This window comes from Lathamus discolor, chromosome 5 (assembly GCF_037157495.1).
Source record: "Lathamus discolor isolate bLatDis1 chromosome 5, bLatDis1.hap1, whole genome shotgun sequence".
Classification (NCBI taxonomy): Eukaryota; Metazoa; Chordata; class Aves; order Psittaciformes; family Psittacidae; genus Lathamus; species Lathamus discolor.
The window spans coordinates 18,097,813-18,124,572 of record NC_088888.1 but is presented as its reverse complement, the minus strand read 5'-3'; the positions used below and the strand labels follow the sequence as shown (position 1 = coordinate 18,124,572).

General features: G+C 43.1%; 1 protein-coding gene and 1 long non-coding RNA gene across 6 annotated transcripts in view; both read right to left on the bottom strand.

Moving 5' to 3' along the window:
- Positions 1 to 7,472, bottom strand: part of LTBP1 (latent transforming growth factor beta binding protein 1) — a 196,775-nt gene extending 189,303 nt beyond the window's left edge. For 3 of the 5 annotated variants that reach the window (XM_065679916.1, XM_065679917.1, XM_065679920.1), the window contains exons 1-2: positions 6,509 to 7,472; positions 5,813 to 5,883 (exon numbers count right to left, since the gene is read on the bottom strand). In XM_065679916.1, coding sequence (XP_065535988.1) covers positions 5,813 to 5,883; positions 6,509 to 6,954 — 517 coding nt within the window. In that variant the 5' untranslated portion in view covers positions 6,955 to 7,472. The remainder of the gene's footprint in view (positions 1 to 5,812; positions 5,884 to 6,508) is intronic. The other 2 variants (XM_065679918.1, XM_065679919.1) reach the window with 1 other exon arrangement.
- A 9,078-nt stretch (positions 7,473 to 16,550) lies between these two features.
- Positions 16,551 to 26,347, bottom strand: LOC136014244 (uncharacterized). The gene is made up of 3 exons (XR_010612564.1): positions 26,269 to 26,347; positions 18,894 to 18,971; positions 16,551 to 18,182 (listed from the first exon to the last, which is right to left on the bottom strand). It is a non-coding gene; the product is annotated as an uncharacterized LOC136014244 (long non-coding RNA).
- Between the last annotated feature and the right edge of the window lie 413 nt (positions 26,348 to 26,760).

Sequence of the window (26,760 nt, the reverse complement as noted above, 5' to 3'; positions counted from 1 at the left end):
GAACACTCCAAGAAAGCACCTAATACGTTTCAGCCTCATATTGGCATTCACTCCATGAGACCAGAGTACACCTAGTCAAAAATAAAACATTAAGCCCTGAAACATGCATAGTGTGGGCCTCAGGTCATAAAATCAAAGGCTTTAGTCTATACACCTGCTTCCATTAGTCCATGCTGCATACTAAGGTAGACAAAGCCAAAGATAAGAATCTGAATCCTGAATTCTCCCCCTTTCCTAAGGACACTAAGTTAAAAATAAAGCAGAGCATAACCCCCACTGAGGGCTAACAAGAGCTTTCCCACTACAAAAGCCAATTTATTCCCTGTATATGAAATTTAAAAGTTTTATTTATGTACTACAGTAGCCAATACAGCAGAGGCAAAACCCAGCTGCTCAAGTAATGGCTTCCAGTTTTTCCAATTTTGGAACGCTTAAAAACAACATCAAAGAACAGATTAAAAAGGACTAATGCATAGGTCAGTTATATGGGGTCAAAGTAATTAAGTCTCTTTAAAATTGAGACATTTAATTTTGATTTGGACATAATTTGAAGGAGATTGATACTGCTTTTACTCAGATCATGGTCTTAGAATGAAAAGAAACATTTGGGAAGAGTATGTTATAGTTAGGCTTTGTATAAGCAATGTAAATAAACAGAACTTGGTAAAACTCGAAGCCACAAAACTGATTAAGCACAAGCCTCAGGAACCATTTATCACCAGAAAAACTCCATGAAACACAGCTGCAAACATTTGAAGTACCCAGTTAAAATGATCCTAGATACCACCATTTCTAAGAGCTGAACTGAAGACAGGAATAGAGCAGATTTTGAGAAACCAATACTAAAATATTTAGTGTCAGAGTTTTATATCTAACTGGAAGAATGATGTATGCTTCCAAGTCTGCAGGTCTGGATCCTAATCCTATACCAGAATAAGACCAAGCCATGCAACCTTTTCTTCCCCTTCCCCAAGAAAATTCAGGAGCATAAGTCAAAAGCAACCTAGGGCATGTTCCATCCAGGTCTTGAACAACTAGGGGTCTAAGACTACTGGTCACACTGTAGAGTGCTCTTGCCCTGAAGGAGACACAAAGCTGTAGCATGGTAACTCAGCAACAGCAAGAAGTAAAAGTCTGGAAGCTTAGGGATGAGATGGCTCAAACTGCATAGCAATACACAAGTGAACACCACGCAGATTCAGGAACTGAGCAATGGGGACCCTTCCTGTGGGCAAGTATTAGCACAACTTTCTAGTCTCCTTCTCCAGCAGGAACACTTTACTGTTGTACATTTTCTTATTCTGAAAAGTAAATTAAACATTCTTTAATTAAACTAAACATCTATCTAATGTTGAGTCAGGAAGTCTTTCAAAAAGAAAGAATTAGGAAGATAATCTTCTAATTTAAAGAAAAAAAAAATTAAAAAAATAACACTCTTATTTTCTGATGACCTTTCAAGGTGCCCAAGCACATGACAGATAGGAAAGAACTTCATGACCAAACTCAAAGAATCCAGTCCAGCTCCAACTCCAAAATCCTCACCTTATGCCCGTGCATGGAATACATAATGCATGCACACACAGAATATCTTCAGCTAATAAAGACACAAGATCCTTTTTCTCTTAATTGACAACAATGGTGTATGTGGGCTCTACATCTACACAGACAGTTATTCCTGCCCCTATGTGAAATTTACTCTTAACATAATCCTGCTAAAACCCACTTCCTCACCTGTTTGTCCCATGAGCCTTTCTTACACTTCTACAACAAGGAACTCATGCTGCAGTATTCCATTAACAGACGACTCTCTCCTTCCAACTATCATTAGTTAATTCTCATCATTATGTTAGTGAAAGTTAGAATTTCTCCAGGCAATGCTTTTTTTTAAACCATCCAGTTTGTGAGAACAAACAACTGATATTAATATTCCAGACAAAATATTATAACACATTTTATAAAGGGGTTACAATTACAATCAGGTGGTTTTTTTATCAAATCCTGCATACAGTATATAATTTCTTTCTTGACTTCCCAACATGAAGAACAGCTCCTTGCAATCATTAAGAAAACAAAACCAAAACAAACATAAGGGCATATGTTGTATGAAGTAGTATTAACTAATAGAAACTTAGTCGCAAGTAACAAAGTACAGGACAATAGTTTTCAATAGGATAAACATGCAACTGAGAGGCAGGAATTCCTGATTTCCAGTTTAGGCCTTCCAAACAGTTGTTACAACTTGTCTAAGTCCACATTTAACCTATGGCTCAATTTCCATAAATGAAATAAATAATAAACCCCACACGCTTTAGGTTTTATTTGCCTTACAGCCATGTTATAGGGTTAATTAATATTCATATAATGCTTGGATTATGCAACAAGAACTAACAAAACAGGATTTCTCCAGCCTCGGGGGTACCTTATTATTGCACTTGCACAGATTATAACCTATGATAACTATGACTGGAAGACAATCTTTGTCATAAACCCTTTCACATGCTTATAACTTTCCAAAGTGTTTATTGCTGTGGCTGATTTTTTCCCACCTTTTGTCTTTACCCAAAGGTGAATGTTCTGAACACTTCAAAAAGGTTGGTTTTGATTGTGAAATATCATTCTCCCAGTGTAAAGCAATTCTGAATATTTTTATGACTTCATCTTCTTAATTAGAATGATGCAGGTCTTCATAAGCAAAGTCACATCAAGTTTGAAAAAAGTTCTTAAGATACAACTTTACAATGTAAAACTGAAATATGAGGCACAGAGGGGGAAAAGCCTATATGCTCTAAATTGGATAGGGTATGTACTCTCATAAAGGCAGCTCACAGGAAAACAGAAAGACAAACCATCATGCTTCCAAGAGAACATGAATACTGTAAACACAATAGGCAGTTCAACTTCAAAATTTGGAGAAGGACTTGAAAAGCCCACTTGCCTCCTCCATACAGATGCTGCCCTCTGACCCACAACAGAAACATTTCAAATACCCCCTGTTGCAGTTACTGAGGGAATGTGATGCAGCTGCTACTGCTCCCAGCCAGGCTGCCAGCCACCTGAGATAGAAGTCCCCAAGGGAAGGGCAGCCTCAGCCATAGTCCCATGCATGAGAAAGCAGGGCTAACAAAGACCACCAAGACAAAGGGAAGATTATAAACAGCCAGGGCTGCAAGACCATACCTCTTCCCTTCAACCGCTTTTTCTGTGGGTTACCAGCAGGCTTATTCACACAAGTGCAGCAGAGCAGAAACACATGCTGCTTGTTCCAGCCTGGGATTACACCTGAGCTAATAAGCCTCGCTGATCGGAGCTAGCTCTCAGCACTCTGGTTCTGGAAGCACAACGCAGACAAACGGAAGTTGGCTCTGGAAAGTGCCAGAATGAGCCTGGGGTTTATTAGCTCAGGCTTTTCACCATTCAAGAGAGTATAAACTGGCCCTAGAGACCAAATAGCTTATTAAAGTGATACTGAACCTGAGCTAATAAACCCTGACAGGTCCAAATGACTCTACACGGAGTCAGCTCAGGTGTGCCTGTATCTGTGGCACAATTAATCCACAACTGCAATAATCCACTCAAAACTAACTGAGAGTCCACTATCTGAATTAAAAAAAAAAAAAAAAAAAAATCACTTCTTTTTACTGGACACAAGGGGTTAACATTTGTTCAGTTGTAGGATTTCTGTTCTTCTGAAAGGATCATCAGGAGGTTCCAGAAAAGGAGATAGCTGGCTTTTATGACTGTGAGACTAATCTTCCACAACTACATCAAGTCAATGCTATCTCATGGTTTGCCTAAGTTACAAAACAGACAACTTCAGTACATTTAGTACTTTCCTTGGCTTGCCAAGAGAGGGGTAAAACTCAGAAGATCCAAGCCAAGTGTATTATACCACTGCTAGGATGTACCGGAGTAGCATCAGAACAGGCAGAAAAAATATTTAATTGTAAGGAGAGCCCAATACCAGAGACACAAAATGAGAAAGAATGGTCAAAGAGAAAAATCACACACACACACCCCTTTCTTTTAACTCTTTCTCTGCTACTCTATTCCTCCAGTCACTATATGAATGAACAAAGTAATTCTTTGATTTAAATAAGATTCTACAGCTATCACATAAAAACCCAATTGTCTGACTTAGTCCTTATTGAAGACTCTAAACAGACAGGAAATAAAAAAAAAAAAAGGAGAAAAAAAAAGAGAAGACAATAAAGAGAACAGTTGAATGACAATGGAAGAAGACAAAAAAAAAAAGAAAACCAACAAAAAAACCCACCAGAACTTAAAGGACAAAAAGCAAAGAGAACAAGAAAACTGCTTATTTTATTAAAAAAAATAAAGTTTAATATGGATGAAACTTGAAATGACAGTTACTGGAAGAAAGAGAAAAAATATGGAAATCTGGGGAGTGTGTCTTCAAAATAATGAAAATAAAACTGGTTGACAATAGGATTTCAGTTGAAACACATTTTTTAATTAATACCCCGAAATTATTAAGAGGTCCCATTCACTGTGATTGGGCTTTCAGCTAAGGGAGGTGTTTAGTAAGGTTTGCGATTAGCCTCAAAATACCACCGTAAACTGAAGGAAATAATTTCAGTACTTGCACCATGTGTTAAACAAAAAAGCTGACTAACCTAACACAGCAGCATGTATTTCAAGCTGAAAATGCTAATTTCCTACCTTAATTTAATCTTAAATTCATGTCTAAGTTGGCCAGGGAAATCGTAAAGTTTTGTCTTTCACAGCCTACTGTAATAAAGCCTTTGCTTCTTAGCAACAGTTCCATACAGGTCAAAGGTACTTGACCTTACTGAGGATTATAAATGTGATTGATCCCTATTGTGAAAAATCCCACACAGGGACAAAAGCCACTACAAAAAAGCCCAAAGTTTGCATCTTAAAAGCATTATTTACTCCATAATACCCCAAGCCTCAGGGACAGAAGTCTGTCCTGATTAACTAAAGTGATGTCCCAAGAAGTTCCCAATATAGCTGATACCTAAAGGGGTTTCTTGAAGGAAGAAAAAGTATGTCACTCGTCTTACATGACATCATGGCAACATCACTGCCATTTAGCCATTTACAGTCATCCTGAATGCTGCCTAAATTAGCAGAGATGCTTCCTCTTTCACATTAGAAAGGTCAACACGAGTATAATTGCATTGACTCTGTGTTATTTTATGCACGTATTTTGTGTTTGTAGGTATCAGAGTAAAGGTACATCCCTCCATAGGTCCCTCTCCAAATCCATCTCCTTTGACTTGTTCAATGCTTCAAATATTCCACACCTGAAGCACAGGATCTTCATGCAAGCTGCTGGTGAAAGGATACTATGGGGAGATGACAACTCCTTGCTCTCCACCTGTACTCCTCTGGCAGGTTCTTCACCCTATTAAGCCTCCACGTTCAAAACAACTCCTAACACCCAAGCGTTAAGTTGTGTGGACTTTCGCCACAAAAACTAATCAAGCTCTCTCCAAAAATGCCACTGTCTGCGCTGACAAACGTAAGAGGCACCTGCTGCTCATCCTTCAGCAAAGCTGAAGATTAGCAAGGAAATATTTAGGGACGAAAAGCGTTACAACTGCAGCACACCGATGGTGTGGAAGGGCTTGAGCAAGCACGCTGGTAATCCACACCAGCGCGGCGCAGGTGGGATCTGTAACTCAGCCAGCGCCTCTCTGCCCACAGGGAACATCGGCACCCAACAGCTCGCCGCATGCCGGCGCGGTCCCCACAAGTACCCCCGCTACCGGCCTCAGTGGTGCCGCCACGCCCCACCCCAGCCCTCCCGACCCACACGGCCACTCACGTTTGATGCACCTCTGGGAGCCCGTGGCCTTGCTCCAGCCGTGGCAGCACTGCCCCCCGCAGACGTTGACCCTGCAGGAACAGCAAAGAGGGACGAGGGTCCGGCGGGGCCCCCCCGGCGCCGCGGCAGGCCCCGCTCCCCATCCGCAGGCGGGCCGCGGGGCGGGCGCTGGGCCGCGGAGAGAAAAGGCGGGAAGAATCAAACCTCCCGGCCGTGGCTCAGGGGAGCCCTCGGCTGCGTGTGGAAACGCGGGACGGGGCGCCCCGAGCGCTGCCCTCGGCGGCGCCAGCCACAGGGGCGATGGGGCCGCAGCTCGCTCCTGGCAGGGCTGAGGGGAGGGAGGGAGGGAGGGAGGGCGGGCGGCCGCCGGGCTCCTCGCGCGCTCGACGCCTCAGCCCGTGCCCGGCCGCGAGCTCCGGGGGCCGCGGGTGGGAGCCGTCCCCGCGCGCCGCCTCAGGTGCCGCGCGGAAGCCGTGAGGAACCGGCGGGGCCGCAGGCAGCCGCGCACCGGCAGCGCCCCGGTGCCCTGCAGGAGCCCGGCGCCGGCTGCCCCCTGCCCCTATGCCCTCCGCGGGTGGAGGCGGCCGCGATGAAGGTACTCGGGGAGGCGGGGAGGCTGCGGGCTGGCAACACCGCCTCGGCCGTGCGGGGGAGCGGGAGGACGCGCAGGGCACGGCGGACGGGAGGGCGCCTTACCCCGGCAGCGGCGGCAGCTGGTGCTTCTGGCGGAGGGGCAGGCCGGCGCTGCTGTTGCCGTGGGCGCCCGGTGGCGTCTTGGGCCGCGAGCTGAAGCTGGCCGGCTTGGCGAAGGAGGAGGAGGCGCGAGCGGCGGAGTTGGGGTGGACCTGCCCGGCGGGGCTCAAGCGGAGCGGGACGCCCGCGCCGCCCGGCTTGCTCATCCGCCGGGTCCGCTCCAGGGTGCCGCCGCTGTAGCGTGTGTTGAGCTGTACGTTAAACGTGCGCTGCTGCTGCTCCCCCCCGAGGAGGGTCGGGCGCTGATGCCGGCTGCCAGCGGAGCCCCCCCGGCCGGGCTGCAGGACGTACGTGACCCTCCTCAGCTTGCCCTTTTCGGAGGCTGCGAGCGCCGGTGACAAAAGCGCACAGGCAGCGAGGACAAGGAATCCCCATCCGAGCCGAGCCATTTCCACGGCGGGACCCCTACAGCCGCCGAGCTTCGCGGACCCCCGTACAAGGGTTTCCTCCTCCTCCTCCAAAGAACGCCCGTGTGCGACCTGCGCCCGCGGTGCGGATTCCTCCTCCGCTCGCTGCCCCCCAACCTGCTCCGGGCGGGAAGGGGGGTAGGGGTAAAGTAAAGCCTCAGGTTCCTCCCTCCCGCCCCCCAAACTGTTAGGAAAGTTCAGCAAACACGTCTCCCCGTGGAGCAGGAAAACATCGTTGGAAGAAAGGAAGCGGCGGGTGCGAGCCGAGCTGCGAGCCGGAGCGGGAAGGGAGGAGGAGCAGCAGCAGCAGGGGAAGGGTATTTGCTGGAGGGGGGTGGTCGCAATGCGGAGCAGATGTTTCGGTTGCCGGAGCTGCCAGGGGTCTGCGTGCGAGTGCAAGAAACGGTCTTTAAGCCGCTCCGGGCTGGTAAAACCCTTTTGAAGAGTTTCTCCGCGAGTGAGTGTGTGCAGAAGGGGACGGGGGTGCTCCTGCCCCGGTGCCGGCCCCACGCAGCCAATCTGGCCGCCGTGACGTCAGGCGGCGCTCCCGGGGCGTGGGGCCGGGGCCAGGTGACAGCGATGGGGCCGGGGCGGCCGCGGGGGTTCTGGCTCCGCGCGGGGTGGTTGCAGCTCCGCACCGCCCAGCGAGCCTCGGGAGTACCTGGTTTAACCTAGGGGCGCCGGGCTGGGTCCGCCCCTGGCGCCGCAGCACAGCTACCCCGTGCAGGGGGGCAGCGTACCTCTAGGCTTGCGACAGCATTTCTATCCTATTTTAATGGAGGTAAGGCTTTAAACCCCCGAAAGCTTCACGTTTTAGGTAGGAACTTGGTGAAAGCGCTTACACACGTTAAAAGTAAGCGCGTTCATCAGCCTCTGACTGATGGGAGTCGAAGGTCTGAGATTGCTCTTAGGGGACATCCTAGCAGGAGTAGGAGGGCCCACATTCTTGTTTTGCTTTATGTTTGTAAGGCAGTGTGTTTGCCTAAAGAACAAAATACAAGCCACAACTGTACACGTGGAATTAATACACAAGCAAAACTGCCTACATTTTTCTCCAGTGTGTCTTGACCGATGTCACCCTTTAGCACTCTAAATAAAAAAAGTTCACAAAAAGAAGGTTACCTCTTTTAAAATACTCAGAAACTGATGTGTCCAAGTTCTTTCCAAGAAACTTTGCAGAGAATCAAACAGTTTGCAAATCCAATATCTTGGAAAACAGGTCCTCCTCCCTGGGTTCTCCTCTGCTCCTTTCCAGAGCTTTAAGGACACTGACCCTGGCTCCAAACTGATGAGATTTTGTTCTTAAATTCTCTTGGTGCAGATACACAGCTGGGACAGGGAGCAGGAGGGTTTTACATTGACCGGATTCCAGGCAAGAGCCGGTGTTAGGAGCACAACAGTCCCTTCCTCCTTAGTTCTCATCTATTTAAAACTGCTCAAAAATAAATACAAGTTTTAAATAGATGAGCGTTTGGAGCTTTCTATAGTCACAGTGTAAGGGAGCCACATTGATGTTAAAGGCTCTTGCTCCCATGCCTTCAACGCTCTGAATTGAAGCCCAGTGTTTGAAAAGAAAATGCCATCAGCACTGAAGGCTTCTAAATCCACAGTGGGCAAAATTAGAATAAAACTCAGTGGTGGTTCAGAAAAAAAACCCAAACAGATAAAGCCCCCAGAAAGAAGCCCCAGCTTGAACATAACTAAGAAGTTAACTGGCTCCTCTTTAGCAAACATATACATCTGTTGTTTTTTTAACTCGGAAGACATTCTCAGCAACTGAACTGTTCACCCTTCTGAAGGCTTATTCTTGTCAATCCTGAGCATACTAAATGTTTTTACAGTATTGAGGGAACAAAAAATACCTTGAAACCAGAGAGGTGGTTTCAAGGACCACCTTGAAAAGGACTGAGGACTAAGTGGAGAGAAACTGATGTGGTGCTCAGGACTGTTGCTGCGCACAAGCCTGCTGTCCTTCAGAAGTTTTCCAGAATGAGATCACAGCTACGTGTGTGGCTGGGTTTGTTGAACAGAGGGCAAAAACTGCATCATTCCACAGCAGAAGCCAGTTGCTTTTAAGAAATGTGGGCTTTAAGTCATGTCAAGTAGGGGGCAAATGTGGTGTATTACTGGCTACTGTACAGCAAATGGTAAAGGACCTCAAGGGAAATACAGCCACAAAGGTGGATGCCTTGCATACAATGATCAAGGTTTAAAAACATTCTTGAAAAATTATTATCTGAGATTAATTGGTTGAGGTCAAGCACTCCTCACAAATTTACATGGCAGATCTGACTTTCAGCATTCTCTTTTTTCCCTCTAACAAGGAAAACCACCCTTCTCTCTTTGTCTGCTTCTGGTCACTTTTTTTTAACTATTTTCCCTCCCCCAGGTTTGGAAGGCCTTGGGTGTTATGGGCTTGGCTGCAGTAACATGTTGGGTTAGCTGTGGAAGTTTTAACAGCTAAAAGAGAACTTCAGTGAACTGCCACTGCAGCCTAAAGCTCAGCTAAAAATTTCTTCATACATTTAAGTCCCTGCTGCCAAAGGACAAAAAGCCCATCTGTCCAGCACCAAACAACTAGATACTGGCCTTTCAAGGACAAGCCAGGTAGCTACTAAAGTTCCTGAGGATCCTCTAGTAAATGGTATCACTGCTTATGAGAAACCTGCTCTCTCTACCTTCTCTGGAAAAGGTACTGAGTCTGCAGCTAGAAACAGGAGTCAGACCTCACACCACCTACCAGCCACACCATTCTCTTAAAGAAGGCTTGGTAAAGCAATTCACGCTGTTTCAGTTCCTTTCCCCCATGGTTTGTGACTAAAAGGGTGAACACAGGGAAAAAGAAAGAAACGTCCTTAGTCTGTATATCTCCCACCAGAGGGGCAGCCCTCTGGATGCTGTATTGTAAGGGCATAGCTGAGGCTGAGAAGCAAAGAACTGGCTGGAAGATAGGGAGCATGGTGGATGGCGGTAGCAGAACCGCTGCCTGATGAGATGGCAGGGTTCAAGGGTTGAAGGCTTAATGGACAGTGGAGAAGCCACTTTAAGGATGTATCTGCAACAAGAACAAAAATAGCATTATTCAGACCAAAATGAAAGCAAGAACTAAACTGCTGTATATGTTTTTGTTCAAGTTTCATGACCCTGGGGCCCGTCCCATGAGTTGGGTGAGGAAGGACAATTGGTTTTGAGCTGTCAAAGTTGGCATCTCTCAGACCTCCCGAGTTCTTTTTCAGCAAATAAAGGGGATGAGACAGGACTGTGGCTCCATGTCTCACAGAGGATGTGTCTGGTGTATGGGCTTGCAGGAACCTTTGCAGGACACTTCAGGGAAAATGGACATTATGTTGAGGGTGAAGTCATCTAAGCACGGATGATCACTCAGCCTTCCTATGCAGCATAGAGCCACAGTATATCACCCTGTGACCCCATGTCCAGGTTAGCCAGGCAGTAAATTTAATGACTGGCAATGCCCAATGTGTCAGGCTACGGGGCCAACAAATGGCCCTGGTGGTATTGTAGATCCACCATGCAGAAAGCCGTAGCCTATAAAGAAAGCTGGGTTGGGAGCTCACAGTTAACATATTTGAGTTAAATGCTATGTTCGGCTCTAATTTGGGGTATAAAAGAGCACTTTTACAATAGTGTAGCTCCGCTAGCTTCAATGATATTACTCCAAACTTTGTCCGAGCTAGAGGAAAAGCAGCCTCTATAACTTCTTGTGAGCTGAGAATCAGCTGGAGACCTGTATCTGCTGTTTTCGTTTTCGTATTATACAAGTATCTGCAAAAACACCCCTGTATTTTGCAGTCAAAATTATACCCTTAGCCACAGCTTTGTACAGGTAACATGACTCTAATTTAGAAGGCATTTCTTTTGAACAAATGAGAATAACTTAGTTCCATTGGAGTCAGAGTACAGGAAATAAGTGATTGACCTTTGTTATGTCACTAAAGTATATGGCACACATGACTAAATACATACATGAAGTACATTTGCAGAGTAAAACCATGTTGATGCTAGTATAATTTCCACAGGGTATTTTTTTGAACTGAACTGCACCTTCCAACCATGACTGTTGTTTGTTCCTTCAGGCACAAACTGTAATTACAGTTTGCAACTAATATCCTGAGGTCTCAACAGTTCCCGAGGGTTACCACAGTATAAATATTAATAATGCTTTACAAAAACACAAGCCCTGCTCACTCTGTTCATGTAGGCCCTTATATTCACTCCCAAGGAACTCAGATAGTCAGACTAGGTCTAGGCAGATGTGTGAGGCTTTGAAGGGAGCAACTTAGCTTTGCTGAGCCCTTTCACTACTGGTTGGCTTTCCTTTGTGACTTGGAGATCTGCAATGATCAACTTTGGCAAGTCTCTCTGTTTCCAGACTCACACTATATTACCTTGGGTAAACAACATTCTGCCTCCCCCTCCTTGGATTTGCTACCATGAATGCATCTTTGTAGTGCCTTCCTCAGCACCTCCTCTGAAAGCAGTCATCTCCCAGCGCATCGTTATTGCCACTGTGATCAGGGCTCTGTTGCATTAGGCTCTATAACACATGTGCCAGAAGATAAATCGGCTTTTCTGACTAGGAGCCACAAGGTCCTGAAGCAGACTGTCTTTTCAGGGATGAAGGAACTGAGATTTAGAGCTTGATCTGTATATGAATTCATATCTTGGAGCAATACGAGTCCAGTGTAGCACTGGGTGCCTGAAACAGTCAGATTAGCATGCGGATAAGCCAGAGCTACAAGTCTGGATGGGAAAAGAAGACTGACTAATGTTAGTCAGGGTAATGGTCATCACTCCCCCCTGGACTGCTACCAAAGGAGTTTGCCATAAGGCTTTCTTCCTTTCTGCATTAAGACACACAGAAAGTTGGGTCCATCTATCAGAAGTCTAATACCAGTCTATCACTACTGACCAGAGCCATACTCAACAAAATACATGCTTAAGACAAGTAGGAGTTGGCTTCTTTTCAAGTTGCTGACGTAACTGTCATAGTAAAAGAAGTTGTGGGGATTTGCATAGTCTTGGATTTCATTCCATAATTCCTGAACTAGCAGAAATCTCAACTATTTGGCAGTTTCACAGTTATCCATACATACATAAAATAACTGATTCAGAAATACAAGTTGTTGTTTTTTTTTTCTAAGATATGAAAATCTCCATACTGTGCTATTGAAATTATTATCTTCAAGGAAATAAATATATCTTATCTACGAAACAATTAAAATATCCATTGAACTTTTTCATGACACCGTTCCTTGCAATTGCTTTTTTCTTTGTACAATCCCATGCACACTGAAAACAAATAAAGTGCAGAGGAGATGAGGTGGAAAGGACCACAAACAAGAGAAAATACATGTAATTATTTCACTTTACCTTAGGAGAAGACATGTTTAAACTAACACATTCTTCACAAAAGCAAAGTAAATATTATAACTAATATTTGAAAACTCTCACAGCATGTCTATGTCATATGCCAAGAATACTAACCTCTACAAAAATAAACTTCAGCAGTGGATCCTGATTTTTCACTGTTGCCCTGTGTGCTGCTCAGACTTACGGAAAGCTGTAGGAAAACTGTCTGTGTAAAATAAAGCCCTTCTGACTTGAATTAGCATCAAAGAATCTCTCAAAGATTTCATAATTATACATAATCCAGGCAGACCAGTTCATCAGCATAAGTGGAAGAGAAGCAGACAGAAGTGGTAAGACTATGGAAAGAGGAGCCTTGGCTCATGGAAACACCAGCCACGATTACCCCTGAAGCAGCTGCTTAATAACCTGAAAGGTAATGTTTGCACCCCCTTACCTGTGCTTGGTCTCCTCCTCTGACAGCTTAGGATGATGCTGGGTGGGCAGCTTGGTTACCTACTGTCTGCTTCAACCTTGCTCTCCATGTCGCTAAGAGAAACACAGCCCTGCTTAGATTGCTGTGCTTGAAACTAGAACCTGAACTTTATTGTCAGGATAAACAATTGTTTATAGACCAGCTGGGCATACACAGCAGCAGATCCTGCCTCTCTGGATTAAAAAAATAAAGGATATAATACTACTTCTAATGATGCATTTGGAGCAGCTCCCAGACACACCAATGTTAGAGGTTGGGAGTATGTGTATAGGTCCTCTGTCTGCTGCTGGTTCAAGGTTTGTGGTGGAAGGTGATGAAATGAAAATTACAAGCTTTTTTTTTTTTTAAAAGAAGTAGGTAGGGAGAAAAATGCTGGGCTTTCATTTCAATCACTTTTTCTCCAATAGCCAAATGTGTCTGTAGAGGTGCTTAATGTCAGCCTGCAGTGTGTCTGTGTTTTACATCAGGATGCTTGAACACTGACCCTGGTCTGAGCAGGAGAACCTCTAAGGGTCCCCTCCATCCTCAGTTATTGTATGAGTCTGTGATGAGGTGTGACATCATGCCTAACAAGCAGCCTCAGGTGGAAACAGGCACAGCTCGTGCCCATTTTGGGTGGAACAGAAACCAGTTTCAAGAAAGTAAGCCCGCAGGGTAATGATGTGCAAGGCTTCCTGGCATAGGGTGCAAGTGGTAAAGAGCTTGAGGACTGGAAGAGCTAGGACATGCCTGAAGGGATGAAACAGATCCCAGAAAAAGGCTACACACCTGGGCTCAAACATAGCACCAGGCACAGCCTGAACTGATCTTGCCACCAGGCAGGTTGTAACTAAGAATACTGTAGAGATACACCAGCCTAGCACAGAGCCTCACCTGTATTTAGAGAACAGAAATTCAGCCTGGCCTTATAGCAAAGAGGCTTAGCTAAGAAGGGTATGGTAGGGGCTGACAACACCAGATAATTAATACATGGTTTATAACTAGTCAAATCAAAATTATGTGACTACTTCCAAAGTACTGTAGCTGTCCCAAGTAGCTTATGAGATCCTGAGCGAAGCAAGCACATGGAGATCAGAGGAAGCCAGTGACTTAATTTGTCCTTATCACACCAGCCTCACATCTGATTCTTAGTTAAGGGCCTTTTTTCTGAGGCAGGATAAGTATGCCCAGCAGTAGATAAGATGCTGTTGTAGTCCTGAGCAAATGGATGGCAGTGAGAAGCCCTGTCACAGAGTGGTCTTCCTGGGATGCAAGAGAATGTGGGAAGGACCTGCCTAGCAGTTCCCAGCAAGAAGGTCTATGGTCTTAAATTGTGTGAAATTGACAACCACACTCCACAAAGGGGTGTAATAGGGGCATAAACAAGCAGATACACTGTTTTTCTCAAAAGGCTTCAATCTCTATGAGCTACAGTCAATGGAAAGACTTCCTACTGATTTTGCTGGTCTCTAGACTGAAGCCCGTGTGTGGATGGTATTTTGTGCAATGGCTTTAACCTACCTCAGTCTGTCACATCACCAGATCCTTTCTCCACTCCTGTTGGTCAGTTTTGCAGTGTTTGCCTGTTAGACTCAGGACACTGAGCCTGAACAAAGGATGATTATGAAAATTATAAATGTGTATCCTCCTTTAACAGCTGTGTTTAAAATAAGTCCCTATAATTGTCAGATTGTTTTAAGCTTGCCATCATAATTTACTGCGCTTCCCTAAAGCAGTAGCAGATGAATCTAAACCACTCACGGCTTGTGGTGCTTCCACAGCATGCCCACATCGCCCCGCTCTCAGACATTCCCGTGACGGCCAGCTGGTGAGTCATGCAACCACAGGCCCTCATTGCTGGCAAGGGGAGCCCACCTGAGAGGCAGCCTTTCATTCCTTCCTTCCTTCAGGCACTCACTCACTTCTCCCAGTGGGGCTCTAGTCTCCGGCAGAGGCATGCTGATGGTCTCTTCAGAATCTTTCTGCACACAAAAGCAAGCACTCCTGCCACTCATCTGCAGACTGGTTTATTAAAATACACAGATTTGCAGGGCAATATAAGATCACATGCAGCAGATAGGAACAGTATGCACAGTCTTTTAGCTACACACATCTGTATTGCTATCTGGAAATAACCTGAAGATGTGCCCTAGTGCTAAATAGTCTGTCTGTGTGTTAGATTCTTGTTTGGATCACATGTAGTGGGGGTGTTGACTTTTAGCCAGCAGCACTCAGAAAATCCAGAAAATTGTTTAGATTCAGGATCCACATGTAGACGAATTTGGTGGCTTTGTCCATATTAAAGTTTAAATTTTCAGAAAAAAAAAAAAAAAAGGAGATTCAGATTTCTATCCTTTTCTTTCAAAACAAGCATGTGATTTTCAAGGATCACTATTTTGACCTATTGGAGTATGTGCAATCTCGAACTGAGAAGATGTAATCTGAAAACAAGAAGAATGATCTGTCTCTGTACAGAAGCTTCTTATCTATTCCTATTCAGAGCACATTGATGGCCATCTCTGACCTAAGATCAAATAATTCATATACTCCTTCTAAGCTCAATTCATCTGTGTTGGCCCTCATTTTCTGTGGGACTGTAGCCATGGCTGACAAGGATTAGGGTTCTTCTCCAGTATGGTAAGTTTGATGATTCCCAGCAAGGTCCCTTGCAGGAGTTTTTCAAGCAGAGCTCATTTAAAGGCAGCTGCAATTATGAAAATTAGAAATTATGACTGCCAATTATTTAAATTGAGAGAAATGCTCACCAGTTGAAAGAACCTGAATAAAGACCATATGTAAGTACTTAGCATTGGCTGGCAAAACCACCAGTGGGTTTTTTGAGTGTTTGCCAGTTTTGCTCAAGATACACTAGATAATGTTCTCAGGGTCTGCAGGAATCTCTTGTGATTCTCTACAGTTAAGTTCATTAAATACTGACATTTTCAGCTCCAATGTTTCATTAGGCTTTTGCAAGCCACGATCATTTAGTTTTCTAATTTTGTCATCTACATTACCATGTATCTTTTGAAAACTAGAGTATATTTCTATGAAATTATTTAGCTCTGCTCAAAGATAGGGCTCATAAATTGAACTTTCACTCCTACTTATTATAACTTTCACTTACTATGTTTTATTAATTTTAAAATGAGGTGGGTTATTTTCCCTCTGGAAGAACTTAGGACTTACCTTTATTGCAGAGAGGATCAAGGTGATTTGACAAAACAATTAGGTACAACAAAGTCTTTTTAGATAACTATACAACAGCAACAGCGACTTAAGTATTTCTTCATAATATGAAGTAGGGTTTGTAAAAAAAATAACTCCATATTCAGACCTTATGTATTAAGAGTGTTTGGAATCTGCATCCAAATCTCATCTCTCTACCTCTCTGTGATCTTCAAGTTTTCAGGCAGGCAGCACCTGAGGATTAAGTTCTGCCCTGTTGTGGAGAAACTGGTGAGTTTTGCCTAACCTAGGCATGTTTTAGACTGCTATTAAGAACACTAATCAGCATGTTAGGGAAGTGGGGTTTTCCCCCTTTCTTTTAAAACACGTTTGTACACATAAGCTGAGGCTGAATTCGCATTTAAACTGCTCCTCTTTAGCAAGTAATTTTCGTGAATGTAAGTCCTTCGAAGTGTTTCCACAACAAATTTTTTTAACTGCCCATAATGTTGTCACCAGGCAGCTGGCTTATTATTCACACTTGGAATAAAAATATAAAGAGTTTTGACTGAATTCTCTAATGGAGCCTTTGTGAATGAGAATATGAGTATCATATTGTTGAAAGAGCTACTAGGGACTCTCCTCAAAGCAGGGAGCATTTTTCTTTATTTTTTTTGTGTGTCTACAATAAAGGAATATATGATGGTTTGTGCTTTGTATTGAAAATGAGTTAATGCAAGCATCTAGTTAAATACTAGATAAATAGTTAAATATGTGTGTTGAATACTCCATTAGCTAGTTTTCACAGTAAAAAGAATCATGCTTTAAAGCATCTCTTTCCTTGCTCGTTGTGTAATAATCTTCAGTACATGTTAGCTTTTATCCTGTACCATGAAAGCGTATCTTCTCAGCAAAGGAGGCTTCAAGATCTCTCTCACTGGTAAAGTAGTTTAGCTCTATGCCAAACTGGAAAATTTCACCCTTCCCCAGGGGTAAATAAAATCCCTATAAGCAAGAGTTCAAGTCAAGCAAGTTCTTCACTAGTTATTCTTTCCATGAGTCACATGCATCTCTTTTGCAGAATTTGTCCAGCTCCTTGTCTCAGAGATACAACATCAGCATAACCCAAATTATCCTTTATAGCCAGAAAGAATACTAACCTCTAATACTGACAAGACTAAAAGCCCCCTGCTAGTTGCAAACCAAACTTTCTGCCTCCTTTCCTTCTGCACTTCACTTTTCCTTTCCTCCTGCTTTTTTTCTAGCTCTGGCTCTCTGATCAAAAAACCATGCTTACCTTTAAGGTTTTTCATAATTTTATTTCTAGAGCAGCCACCAGTCTTCCTAACCATTTGTCAGTCATGGAGATGCTCTTCTTTTCTCACACTATCTGCCTTTGCATTAAGAAATAATGTTCACATGTGATCATTCCTTGCAGCACTCCAGTACTTAAAGGTTAGGCTCAAATCAGCAGCAGAGTGGCAGTGGACACTGGGTTCAAGAGTTAACACTGCCTGTTACAGTCCATTTCTAATTTGTAATAAGATTCTTGGAAAAGCTAATGCTCTTTGAGCGTACTGGCTGATCCTGTAATCAAATAATCTTGCATGGTGTCTTGACTATTCTATACAACCATTGTTTCCACCGGGTAATTCCAGTAAGAACAATACATAAGAATATGTTTCTATTTTGTGATTTAAGAACCTCCAGAAATAGTATCTTAGAATCCAACCTGTTTTGTCCAAACAGGGAAATAGAGCACAGTGATTAGCATCTTCTAGGGCTAGGTGGCATGTATGGTACGTGGGCAGCCTTTTTTAAAAAGTAAGAAAATAACACATTTAAAAGAACAATGAATGCTTAAACTGAGAATGTGGGTGAGAAGCCATGAGGGTTTTTTGTCATTGATGGTGCTGATTCCATATATTACCAGCCCATCTGAAATACTGTGCACATCAAGCACAGCGGTCCCAAAGGGGAGCTTTGATTTTTAGTGGGTATTATGGTGGTACATGCACAAAGGTCTGTGTATTGTCCAAGAGGATCTTGTCATAGACAATAATCCCACTGAAGCGCTTGGAATGTTTTAACAGTTTCGTTTTCCAGGATACCTCCAGAAGTGTAGCTGGTGAAGTCTAGGCATTGTGGAAGACGAATTATATTCTCCTGACGTTCAGTAGTAGGTTAAGCCACTAGGTAGAGCCTGTTGAATCCAAAAGGAGTTACACTTATATTTTTGCTGCCTAAACCTATAATTTAAAGATGTTTAGAGTCACAGGTTTATGAGTATACTGGAGAACTATAGCACAAAGCACTTTCAACTGCAGGCAATGAATTATTCTTTGTTTATCTCTATTTGTTTTAATAGGTCTCTTTTTTCCACATGTTTTATGGTATACAAGAATAAACATCATTAGGATTTATATGTAACAAATCCCAATGTACTTAGAGGAAAAACCCAAGCCACATAACAGGTTTTGCTTTGTTTTAAAAATACAATGGTGTGAAAAATAAGCACGTGTTTTACGGTCCCATTTATCACATTAGAATATTGTCTGGCTTTTCCAAACCATATACATAAATACGACTATTTAACCTGGAGATAGGAAAGCACTTGTTTAAACATGCACATGCCCATAGTACCATAATTTACAGAGACTCAGAGTTGGCACTGTGTTCTGACATAGAAATTTAGCGTTGCACCACATGTACTGAACAATTGCTGTAATGTTTGAAATACAATGGCTACACTGTTTTGTTTCCAAGTTCTTTAGGAAAAATCAGCACAGATTTTTTGGTACAGATATTACCTCTCTAGGTACTGCTGAAAAGCAAGTGTATTATTTCCAAATATAACTGTTACTTGTAATACCATAAAAAATAATCTTTAAATGAAAGCTTAGGCACAACTTACTGGCACTTGGCACCAAAGCTCTGAAATTCAGTGGAAATGCTGTGGTAGCCTGTGGATTCAGAAGCTGCAGGTGGAACACTAAAACACAAACAAATAAATGGGCTTTCTAAAAAAAATCTCCAAGTTACATATACCAGTTTCATCGTTATAAACCACTAAGTCAACCAAACCCTTTGTTTTATGAGGCGTTACAGTGTCAGAGGAAAAGGGGCTGGGGGGTTGTATCAAAAAGTAATGGGTCAAGGCAGAGGAGAAACCCCCCACATTTGTCCCTATTTGAAGACAATTCCCTGTGCTGGGTGCAGTTGCTACATACGCTGTATAACCACTCACATCCTGGTGCTCCTCAGCATGGAGAAGTTCACTCAGAAAACCCCAAAGGTTTTCCCATATTAGTTTCATGGGTTTTTCCTCTGTAACAATGTAAGGATCACAGTCCAGCCACCTCTGTATACAGCCACTGCTCAGTAAGTGATTTTAAGACAAGAAGATTTTGGTGACATGTTCAGTCTAAGCTTATTTCTTACTAGGAGTCATATCTCTGCTTTCCTGGTGTCCAAAACTAACCTTGTCATCTCAGCTCAAGGAAAGCACCTGTGTGTGGCAATTGCTCTGAGCACAGAGGTGCTAGTAGCATGCGAGAATGTATTAGTCTGTCACGGAATCTCTGTGCAAGGCTCTAAGAGAGCAAAAAGGCAGCTCAGCTGTTCAAAATGACATTTTTTGAAAAAGACTTTGCAAAATGTGAGCCAAAAATTGATCTTTGGAGCTTTGCAGGACCTTGATGGTCTCTGCTGCATTTGACGCAGCTAGACAGAAGCCTTTGAAAGAGTTACAGGAATGGTACAGCAATTGTTTTTTCTCCTTGCACTTCAGTAGTTCTCAGCAAAAACTTCCGGTATCTGGATTCAAACTGACACTGCTGTGGCTCACTGCCTGCCTCAGGTTCATTTCTAATGCTGTCTAGTTTTATTAAGCAGCTAATAATACTCACACCTATGCAACACTTTTCATTTATAGACTTCAGCACACTGGCACAGGTGCACCCCCATTTTACACAGGGGGAAAGTCAGGGAAAGCAAGGCCAACACTTGACTTTCTAACGCATGCTGCAGTTTGGGTGGCAAGAGGCTGACGGATATTACCTAGGTTTTTTCCCTCTGGTGTGCTGGAAAAGGGTTTAATTACCCACAGCAGACTTCAAGCGTGCAGCCATTTATGGGGCAGAAGGCCCCACAGGTTTTCCCACACATCCCATAAGTGCAGCTGGTTGTACTTCTGGTGCAGGGAGCTCAGCCCTAAGTGTGGCAGCACCCTCCCTCCCACCACAGCCCCAGGGCACAGCATATCCGCTGCTCCCAAACACACCACCCTCTCCCACATTGCATTGAGAAGCAGAAATAAAGAGGAGGGACACGCATAGCCTTGGAAAGGTCAGCGCATGGGTCAAAGGGAAGGCAAAGGGAAGAGGGGGGCTGTGTAAGGAAGAGGGGACAGAATGCAGAAAATTCCAATACAATAAGGGAAAAGGCATTCAGGGAGGAATGAGAAGGGGAACACTCTCAACCTTGTACACTCAAGTTCTGATCCAGCAAAAAACCTAAGCATCACTTAGCTGTCTTTAGAATTTGGGGAACTGGAATACAAAGGTGCCTGAGTTTTGCAGTCTCAACATTTTTCCACATAGACATCTGTCCATGTTCCTGCCCTGTACTGGAAACATTCACAAATTTATAGTCCAGTTCTCCTGATTACCACACCCAGATAAATAAAAGCTTAACAGAAGAGGAAGCTGAGCCGCTGACATTACACAGGAACAAAGTGGACTATAAGGCAAGATCCCAGGCTTAGATGGGCCAACAGTGCAGACCTTGCTGTTAAGAGCAACCCCATCCATGGTGCAGAGATGTATCAAGCTTCATTTTCATAGCCTGTAGAGTTTTGACCCACCACTACTTTGTGAGGGTGACACCCTGTTTAATTTCCAGCCTCTGTTTATACATCACCACTTTATATCAGTTCCCTGCTTTTGCTGTGAAATTTTTTTTTCCACCCTAGCAAAGTTCAGGGCTTTTCCTGAGTGGATAACAGGTATGTTGAGTTAACTGCAAGTCTATTAGCACACCACCTGTAGAATTATAATAACTGCTGTGTTAATGCAGGACTTTGTATTAGAAGATACCAGTTCTGGATGTAAGAGAAAGACTATAAATCCAGTGTACTTCCTAACACCTTGAAATTGTTAATATAAAACATTAATTTCCCTTAAAGAGATGTTGACAATTCTCTTGTCTTAAATCACTAAAAAAGATCTGATGTTTAAGAACTATTAAGCAGACTAACAGATTTATCAGTTAAATAACTAAGCTTGAGCCTTAACAAAACATTTAAATAGTGTGGAATTAAGTCAGAAACATTAGAGAAAACACACTTCAGCTTTTTAGAAAACACCAAATATTCGAGAGTTTAGTCTGACAGTAAAGCTTGTGAGCTTACATAAAAAAATACAATATAGGCAAAGAATTACTTGTCAATTAATCTCATCACAGCTCATGTGTTGAACAAGAAATATACACTGGACCCCTCTGTTGACTACAAAATACTTCATATGTGGTTTAACTTTTAAGGCATTTGTACATTTACAGTTTGCTAGGTAAAAAGATATAAAAACATGAACAACAAACAGAAGTATATTCTAAGAATAGGCTATTGATTTTTTATAGCATATGCATCCAAATCCTCAGAAAAAGCATAATCTGACTCTTTCTAACCAGTTTAAAGAAAGCTACCAGCAGCTGCTAGGTTCTGATTTCCTTTCAAAATTAGATTATTAATTTAGGTGCAACTAGAAAGTAAATTTGGCTATCCCAGTTTAAACCTCAGGCTTCATATAATGTTATTGTTCCCTATTTTGTCACGATTCCCTATTTACAAAGAAATTGAGTTGCTGCAAAGCTGTGACATCAAACAGCTGGCACAGCCAATCAAAAATAGGACTTTCTTTTTAAAGTTAATATTGCCATTCATGGCCGTGGGTTGTGTGTGGCTCTAACCCAGCTGTTCAGAATATCAAGGGAGTGTACAAAGGCATGTTTCACCCTTTCAGAACTTGCTGCACTGCTTCTACTTAGCTTTTGCTTCAGGAAATGATGGGAGGGCATGGGCTGCCAGCTGGGAGATACCCCTGGGAACTGGTGGACAGAGATACCATTTCCTCGAAGCTCCTGCCCACTCATCCATATGGGTACAGACTACACCAGAAACACAGTGTGGGGCAAGTAAGTTGGGGGCTGCAGCCCAGCTTTGCTGCCCCTCTACCTGCTGCACAAGGGGACACCCCAGGCTGGAGCAGGCACTTTGAGGGCTCCCTTCATTACCAGGGCTGCTGCCCCAGCACTGCTCTCTCCTGGAGACTGAACACTCAGCCTAAGCTATTATAAGCAGAGACCAAATTTCTGCCTAGCAGCTGGGAAGGGGAAAACCAAAACCAGGCACCCCACCACTTTGAATCTTTGGTCATGTTTGAGTGAATGAACGTAAACAAATGTGTGGTGATACCCCTGTGTGCATGGGAAAGCAGGCAGAAGGCAGGGCTGGAACATGCACACAGGAGGTACACACAAAGCCCTAAAAATAAGAGCCTATAAATGTACTGCAGAGTCAAAAGTAAGTGAAATGTTTTCAGAAAATCCTAAAGGGAAGAGTGGAAGAAAAGCAGACCAGCCCTCTGGGAACTCGGCTTTCCTAAGTCATAAAACCCTCTGTTTTCCCTGTCTGGAAAAGTTGTCCACAATGCTCAGAACAATATGTTTTTATTTTTAGTCTTTTACTCCAAATAACCATGGAAAAATAAAAAAAAATAATAATAAAATAAATCAATGACAACTTCTGTGAGGGGGCAAAAGTACCACCTTGTAGTTGAGATGGGTATGTTTTTAGAAGCTGGAGTTTGAGGCATGAAAGTGAAATTGTTGAACAAAGATAATGAGCAAACTTAGTATTTCAGAAACATGTTTTAGTTAAGGACATAAACATGTTTTCCAAATTGCTTTAGTTTTTTATGCCATATGTAAAAATAGGTAAAATTATTTCGTGTTCTTCACTTACGAAATTCACAGAAATTTAGAATCTCAAAAGGTTTTGAAAAATGGATATGCCAGACGTGTTGTTAATAAACCAAAAATATATTTTATTGAATGAAATGGCTTGAAAACAAGCCAAATTGCCAAAATGGAAAGGAAGATACATTTTTTTTTTCTTTTTCTGAAGGCATCCGACTGTGCAGGAATGCTTTGTTGAAAATTTAAAGATGGACAAATAATCAAAAACTTGGTGGGGCTTGGAGCAGCAGACTGTATTAATTAAACCACAATTATCTTTGAGGCACTATTTGGTTTTGCATAGTCGCACAGAATATTCATGCATATTGTATCTAATCCCGCTATCGCTAGATAGACAAAACTCCAGACAGCTGGAATTTGGTTTGGCTAAGTCAAGCACAGTGACTTATTTCAGATGCTGATGTCTGTTTCTTAAAAAGAAGCATTGTTCCTTTTTCCTGTATATTCTATAGCCCTGCTGACTGAGCCTGAGGTCGCGTGGGTGTGCTCAGGGGAAATCTTCAGACAACACCCAGATATTGCAGAAATTTATAATGCTGTTAATGGGGCTTTGCCTGGGTGTGTTGCTGTATCTGCAGCCGAACTGGGTCAGGGACTGAAGCTCCTGGGCACCCTCCCAGCTGCTCGCTGCTGTTTTTTCTTTTTCCCTCTGCCAGAGGTTACCCTCCTCTGAGAACTGCCTCTGTCACTGCAAGACATTGTGAAATTATGTAGTCATTGCTGTGATTGCTTTACCATTGAGACCTCTCAACAGGTACTCATTTGACAGAGAAGATCCCACCTGTATCTCTCAGGTCACGGATAGTCATTGGCTTTTTTTTTTTAAAAGGTAACCTTTTAGTCTGAGTTTGGCACACCACAGGATAGGTGTTAAGGAACAGATACAGATTTTTGCTGCATTAATGCATGTGGAAGGGTTCCCCAGAAATCTAGCAAACTGTAAGAGGAGATGAAGTGATAAGAGGCTGGGCAGCTTTGGCAGCCTGCCACGGCAAGCCAGTGTTTGCTGTGTGTGTCAGGGGCAGATCCTGTGCAAAGGTCACAGAAAGCTAAACATTACAAATCCTAAAAGGTCCTTGCACAATTAACATTTTAAAAATAATATAGAGAATATAAACTGCTGTGTTTTAAAAAGGCCAGGAACAGGAGAAGGTAGCCTGAAGCCACGAATGTGCTAATTACAGTGTACAATAGAAATATTAACCAAGTGACCTTAGGGTTGGGAAGGAGGCAGAAGAAAGGGGGAAGACATGACATAATCCCCTTAGTACTATGTTATATTCTAGTGCCCTGAAAAATGGGACAGATAAACAGGAAGAGAGCAGTCCTGCCATCCTTGCTGGGAAAAGCTGTCTCTACTGAGGCAACAGCCCTGTCTGAGCCTAAAAGCCACATATAACATCTCTGAGTGCCCAGCAGCACACACCATGGATGGGGTACACAGTACACAGCTGCTTGCAGCTTCATAAGTTCCTGGAGACCCTAGAGAGGATGCTTACCAAAGGTAGTTTTAATAGTTTTGGTTTACTTTTTCCTACCTTAGTATTACAGACCAATCGTTTTAAGTAAGCCTCTTCTTTAGGCCTCAGTTCCCTCAGACAAGGGAAAATGTGACTCTAAGTAACCTCACACAATAAAGCATTCTGTTCCCACAAACATGGCAACGTTTAAAGCTTTCCCTGTAACCAGTTTCCCTATCTATATTTTGCAGGATACCAAAATGATAACATATAGTCACCCTCCTCATAGTCACATGGGCTGTTTGGGAGATGGTATCTCTGGGTCTGAGGTGGGGGAGCATCTGCCAGCAGACTGCTTTAGCCAGGAAAATCCTATGGCACACGGTGAGCCAGGATCCTGTCAAGTACAGAGCACTATGAGGGAGTTTGTAATGAAGCAATGAAGCCCATGCATGCTTCTTTGCCTCTGTTTTCCTGCTGCTGCTGCAGAGTATCCTTAAGTTATTGCCCAGCTCATGACTTACTACATTTAGATTTATCAGTTCATCTTCCTTTTCTCAGCTGATCTTGCAAGTAAACTGGGCTCATCCTATTGAAAAACCCTGTTTGTCTCTATGCACTCTTTCTCGGAACCATCTTTGTACGCGACCGTGAAATTCCTCACTTAGTTCTTTCTGTCCTGTGATTGTAACCTGACGTCTTTACAAGCCTCTAATGTTGAGGCTGCTGGCTGTACAGCACACAGCAGCCTGAGGCTGTATTTCCCTGGCAGGAGCCTTGGGAGCTGCTAGAAGTAGCAATGAGGAAGGATGGAAAAATCTTAGCCAAATTCTGTCACGTGGATATACTATCTTACAGTAATTAGGGACGTCATAGCACCTTGGATATACATGCCCTTTATACCCTCCCACAACTTGCTTGCATACTGTATTTTTCTTAGCATTTTCCCCTGATCTGTTGAATAGCATTTTGAAGCAGCTCTCAGTATCACCAGTAGGATGAATAGGGTCGTCCCGCTCAACTTATATTTGTAGTTTGCACCAAGGATAATATTCAAGTATCAGCTCTTACTATTATAATTCTATAAACTTTCTTGCATGCAAGCACCCAGTCAAAGGAATGCATGCCCATACCAAAGGTTCTTTCAATACCTTTGCTAGCTTCTGTTGTATAGTGCCTGAACAAAGAAAGAGAATGGGTCTTTTCAGCCACTTAATAATTCATACCTAAGGTCTTTGTTTCCAGGGCACAGGAATGAAGCTGGTCCCCAGGAAAATAAAAAATGCTTAAGAAGACCTCAGTGTAATCTTGTTTTCCTTCATGATTAACTGCAGCTAAGAAAAAAAAAAAGCAATCTCTTTCATGAGCTTTAGGTCGCTGGAATCATATTGGAGTCATGCTGCTTTGTCAGCTGAACAGGAGCTCGCAGTGTGACACACTGCTAAAGAGACAATGCTGCTCTTGGATACACAAGGGTGTATCAAGTAGGATGGCTATTGTAGGTCTGCACACAGTCCTTACCAATTACTGCTAGAATACTGTCCAGGCTTAGTGCCTGCAGTTCAAAAGGGATGCTCATAAATTATATAAAGTTCAGAGAAAAGCCACAACAGTGATTAACATTGATATGACCGATCTTCCTTGTCCTATAAGCCCTGTACCAGAATCTTTGATCAAAAGTCATGAAAGGGGAACTCTAGGAACGATCAGTGGAAGACAACATTGATCCCCCAGAGTCTGACCACTCACTGCATGAAAGACAAGACTGCATTAGAAGATTGGCTGGTGACTCACCTTCTGTTGTAACCGTGCCATGGTCATGGCCTGAGATTGCACCTGAACTGCTGGCATTTCATGTAGCTCAAGTGCTGCTGGTTAGCCACCTGGAATAATAATAATAAATGTCATCTATGAAGAAGACCATGAATTCAGACTACTTAGGTCACCAAAGAGAAGGTTAAGGACATGGTCACAAACTGATTCATGAGTAACAAGACTTTAACAGCAACTGTTCAACTGAGCAAAGAAAAAGAACTCTGAAGGTTGCTTATGAATAGTATCCTCCTTTCTTTAGGTGAACAAATGTTTTTTGAATGCAATCCTGCATTTGGCATTTTGAAAAAGAAAGATTAAGGCAGCCACAAACTCCTCTTCTTCCCTCTTAAAGCCACTATTCTCTGCACTGCCCTGTGAATAAGTATTGCTTATTCACATAGTGAATGGCTGTAGTTATATAACTAAAAGAAGTCTCGTGGAAAATTACATATTTTTTTTTCTATATTGAGA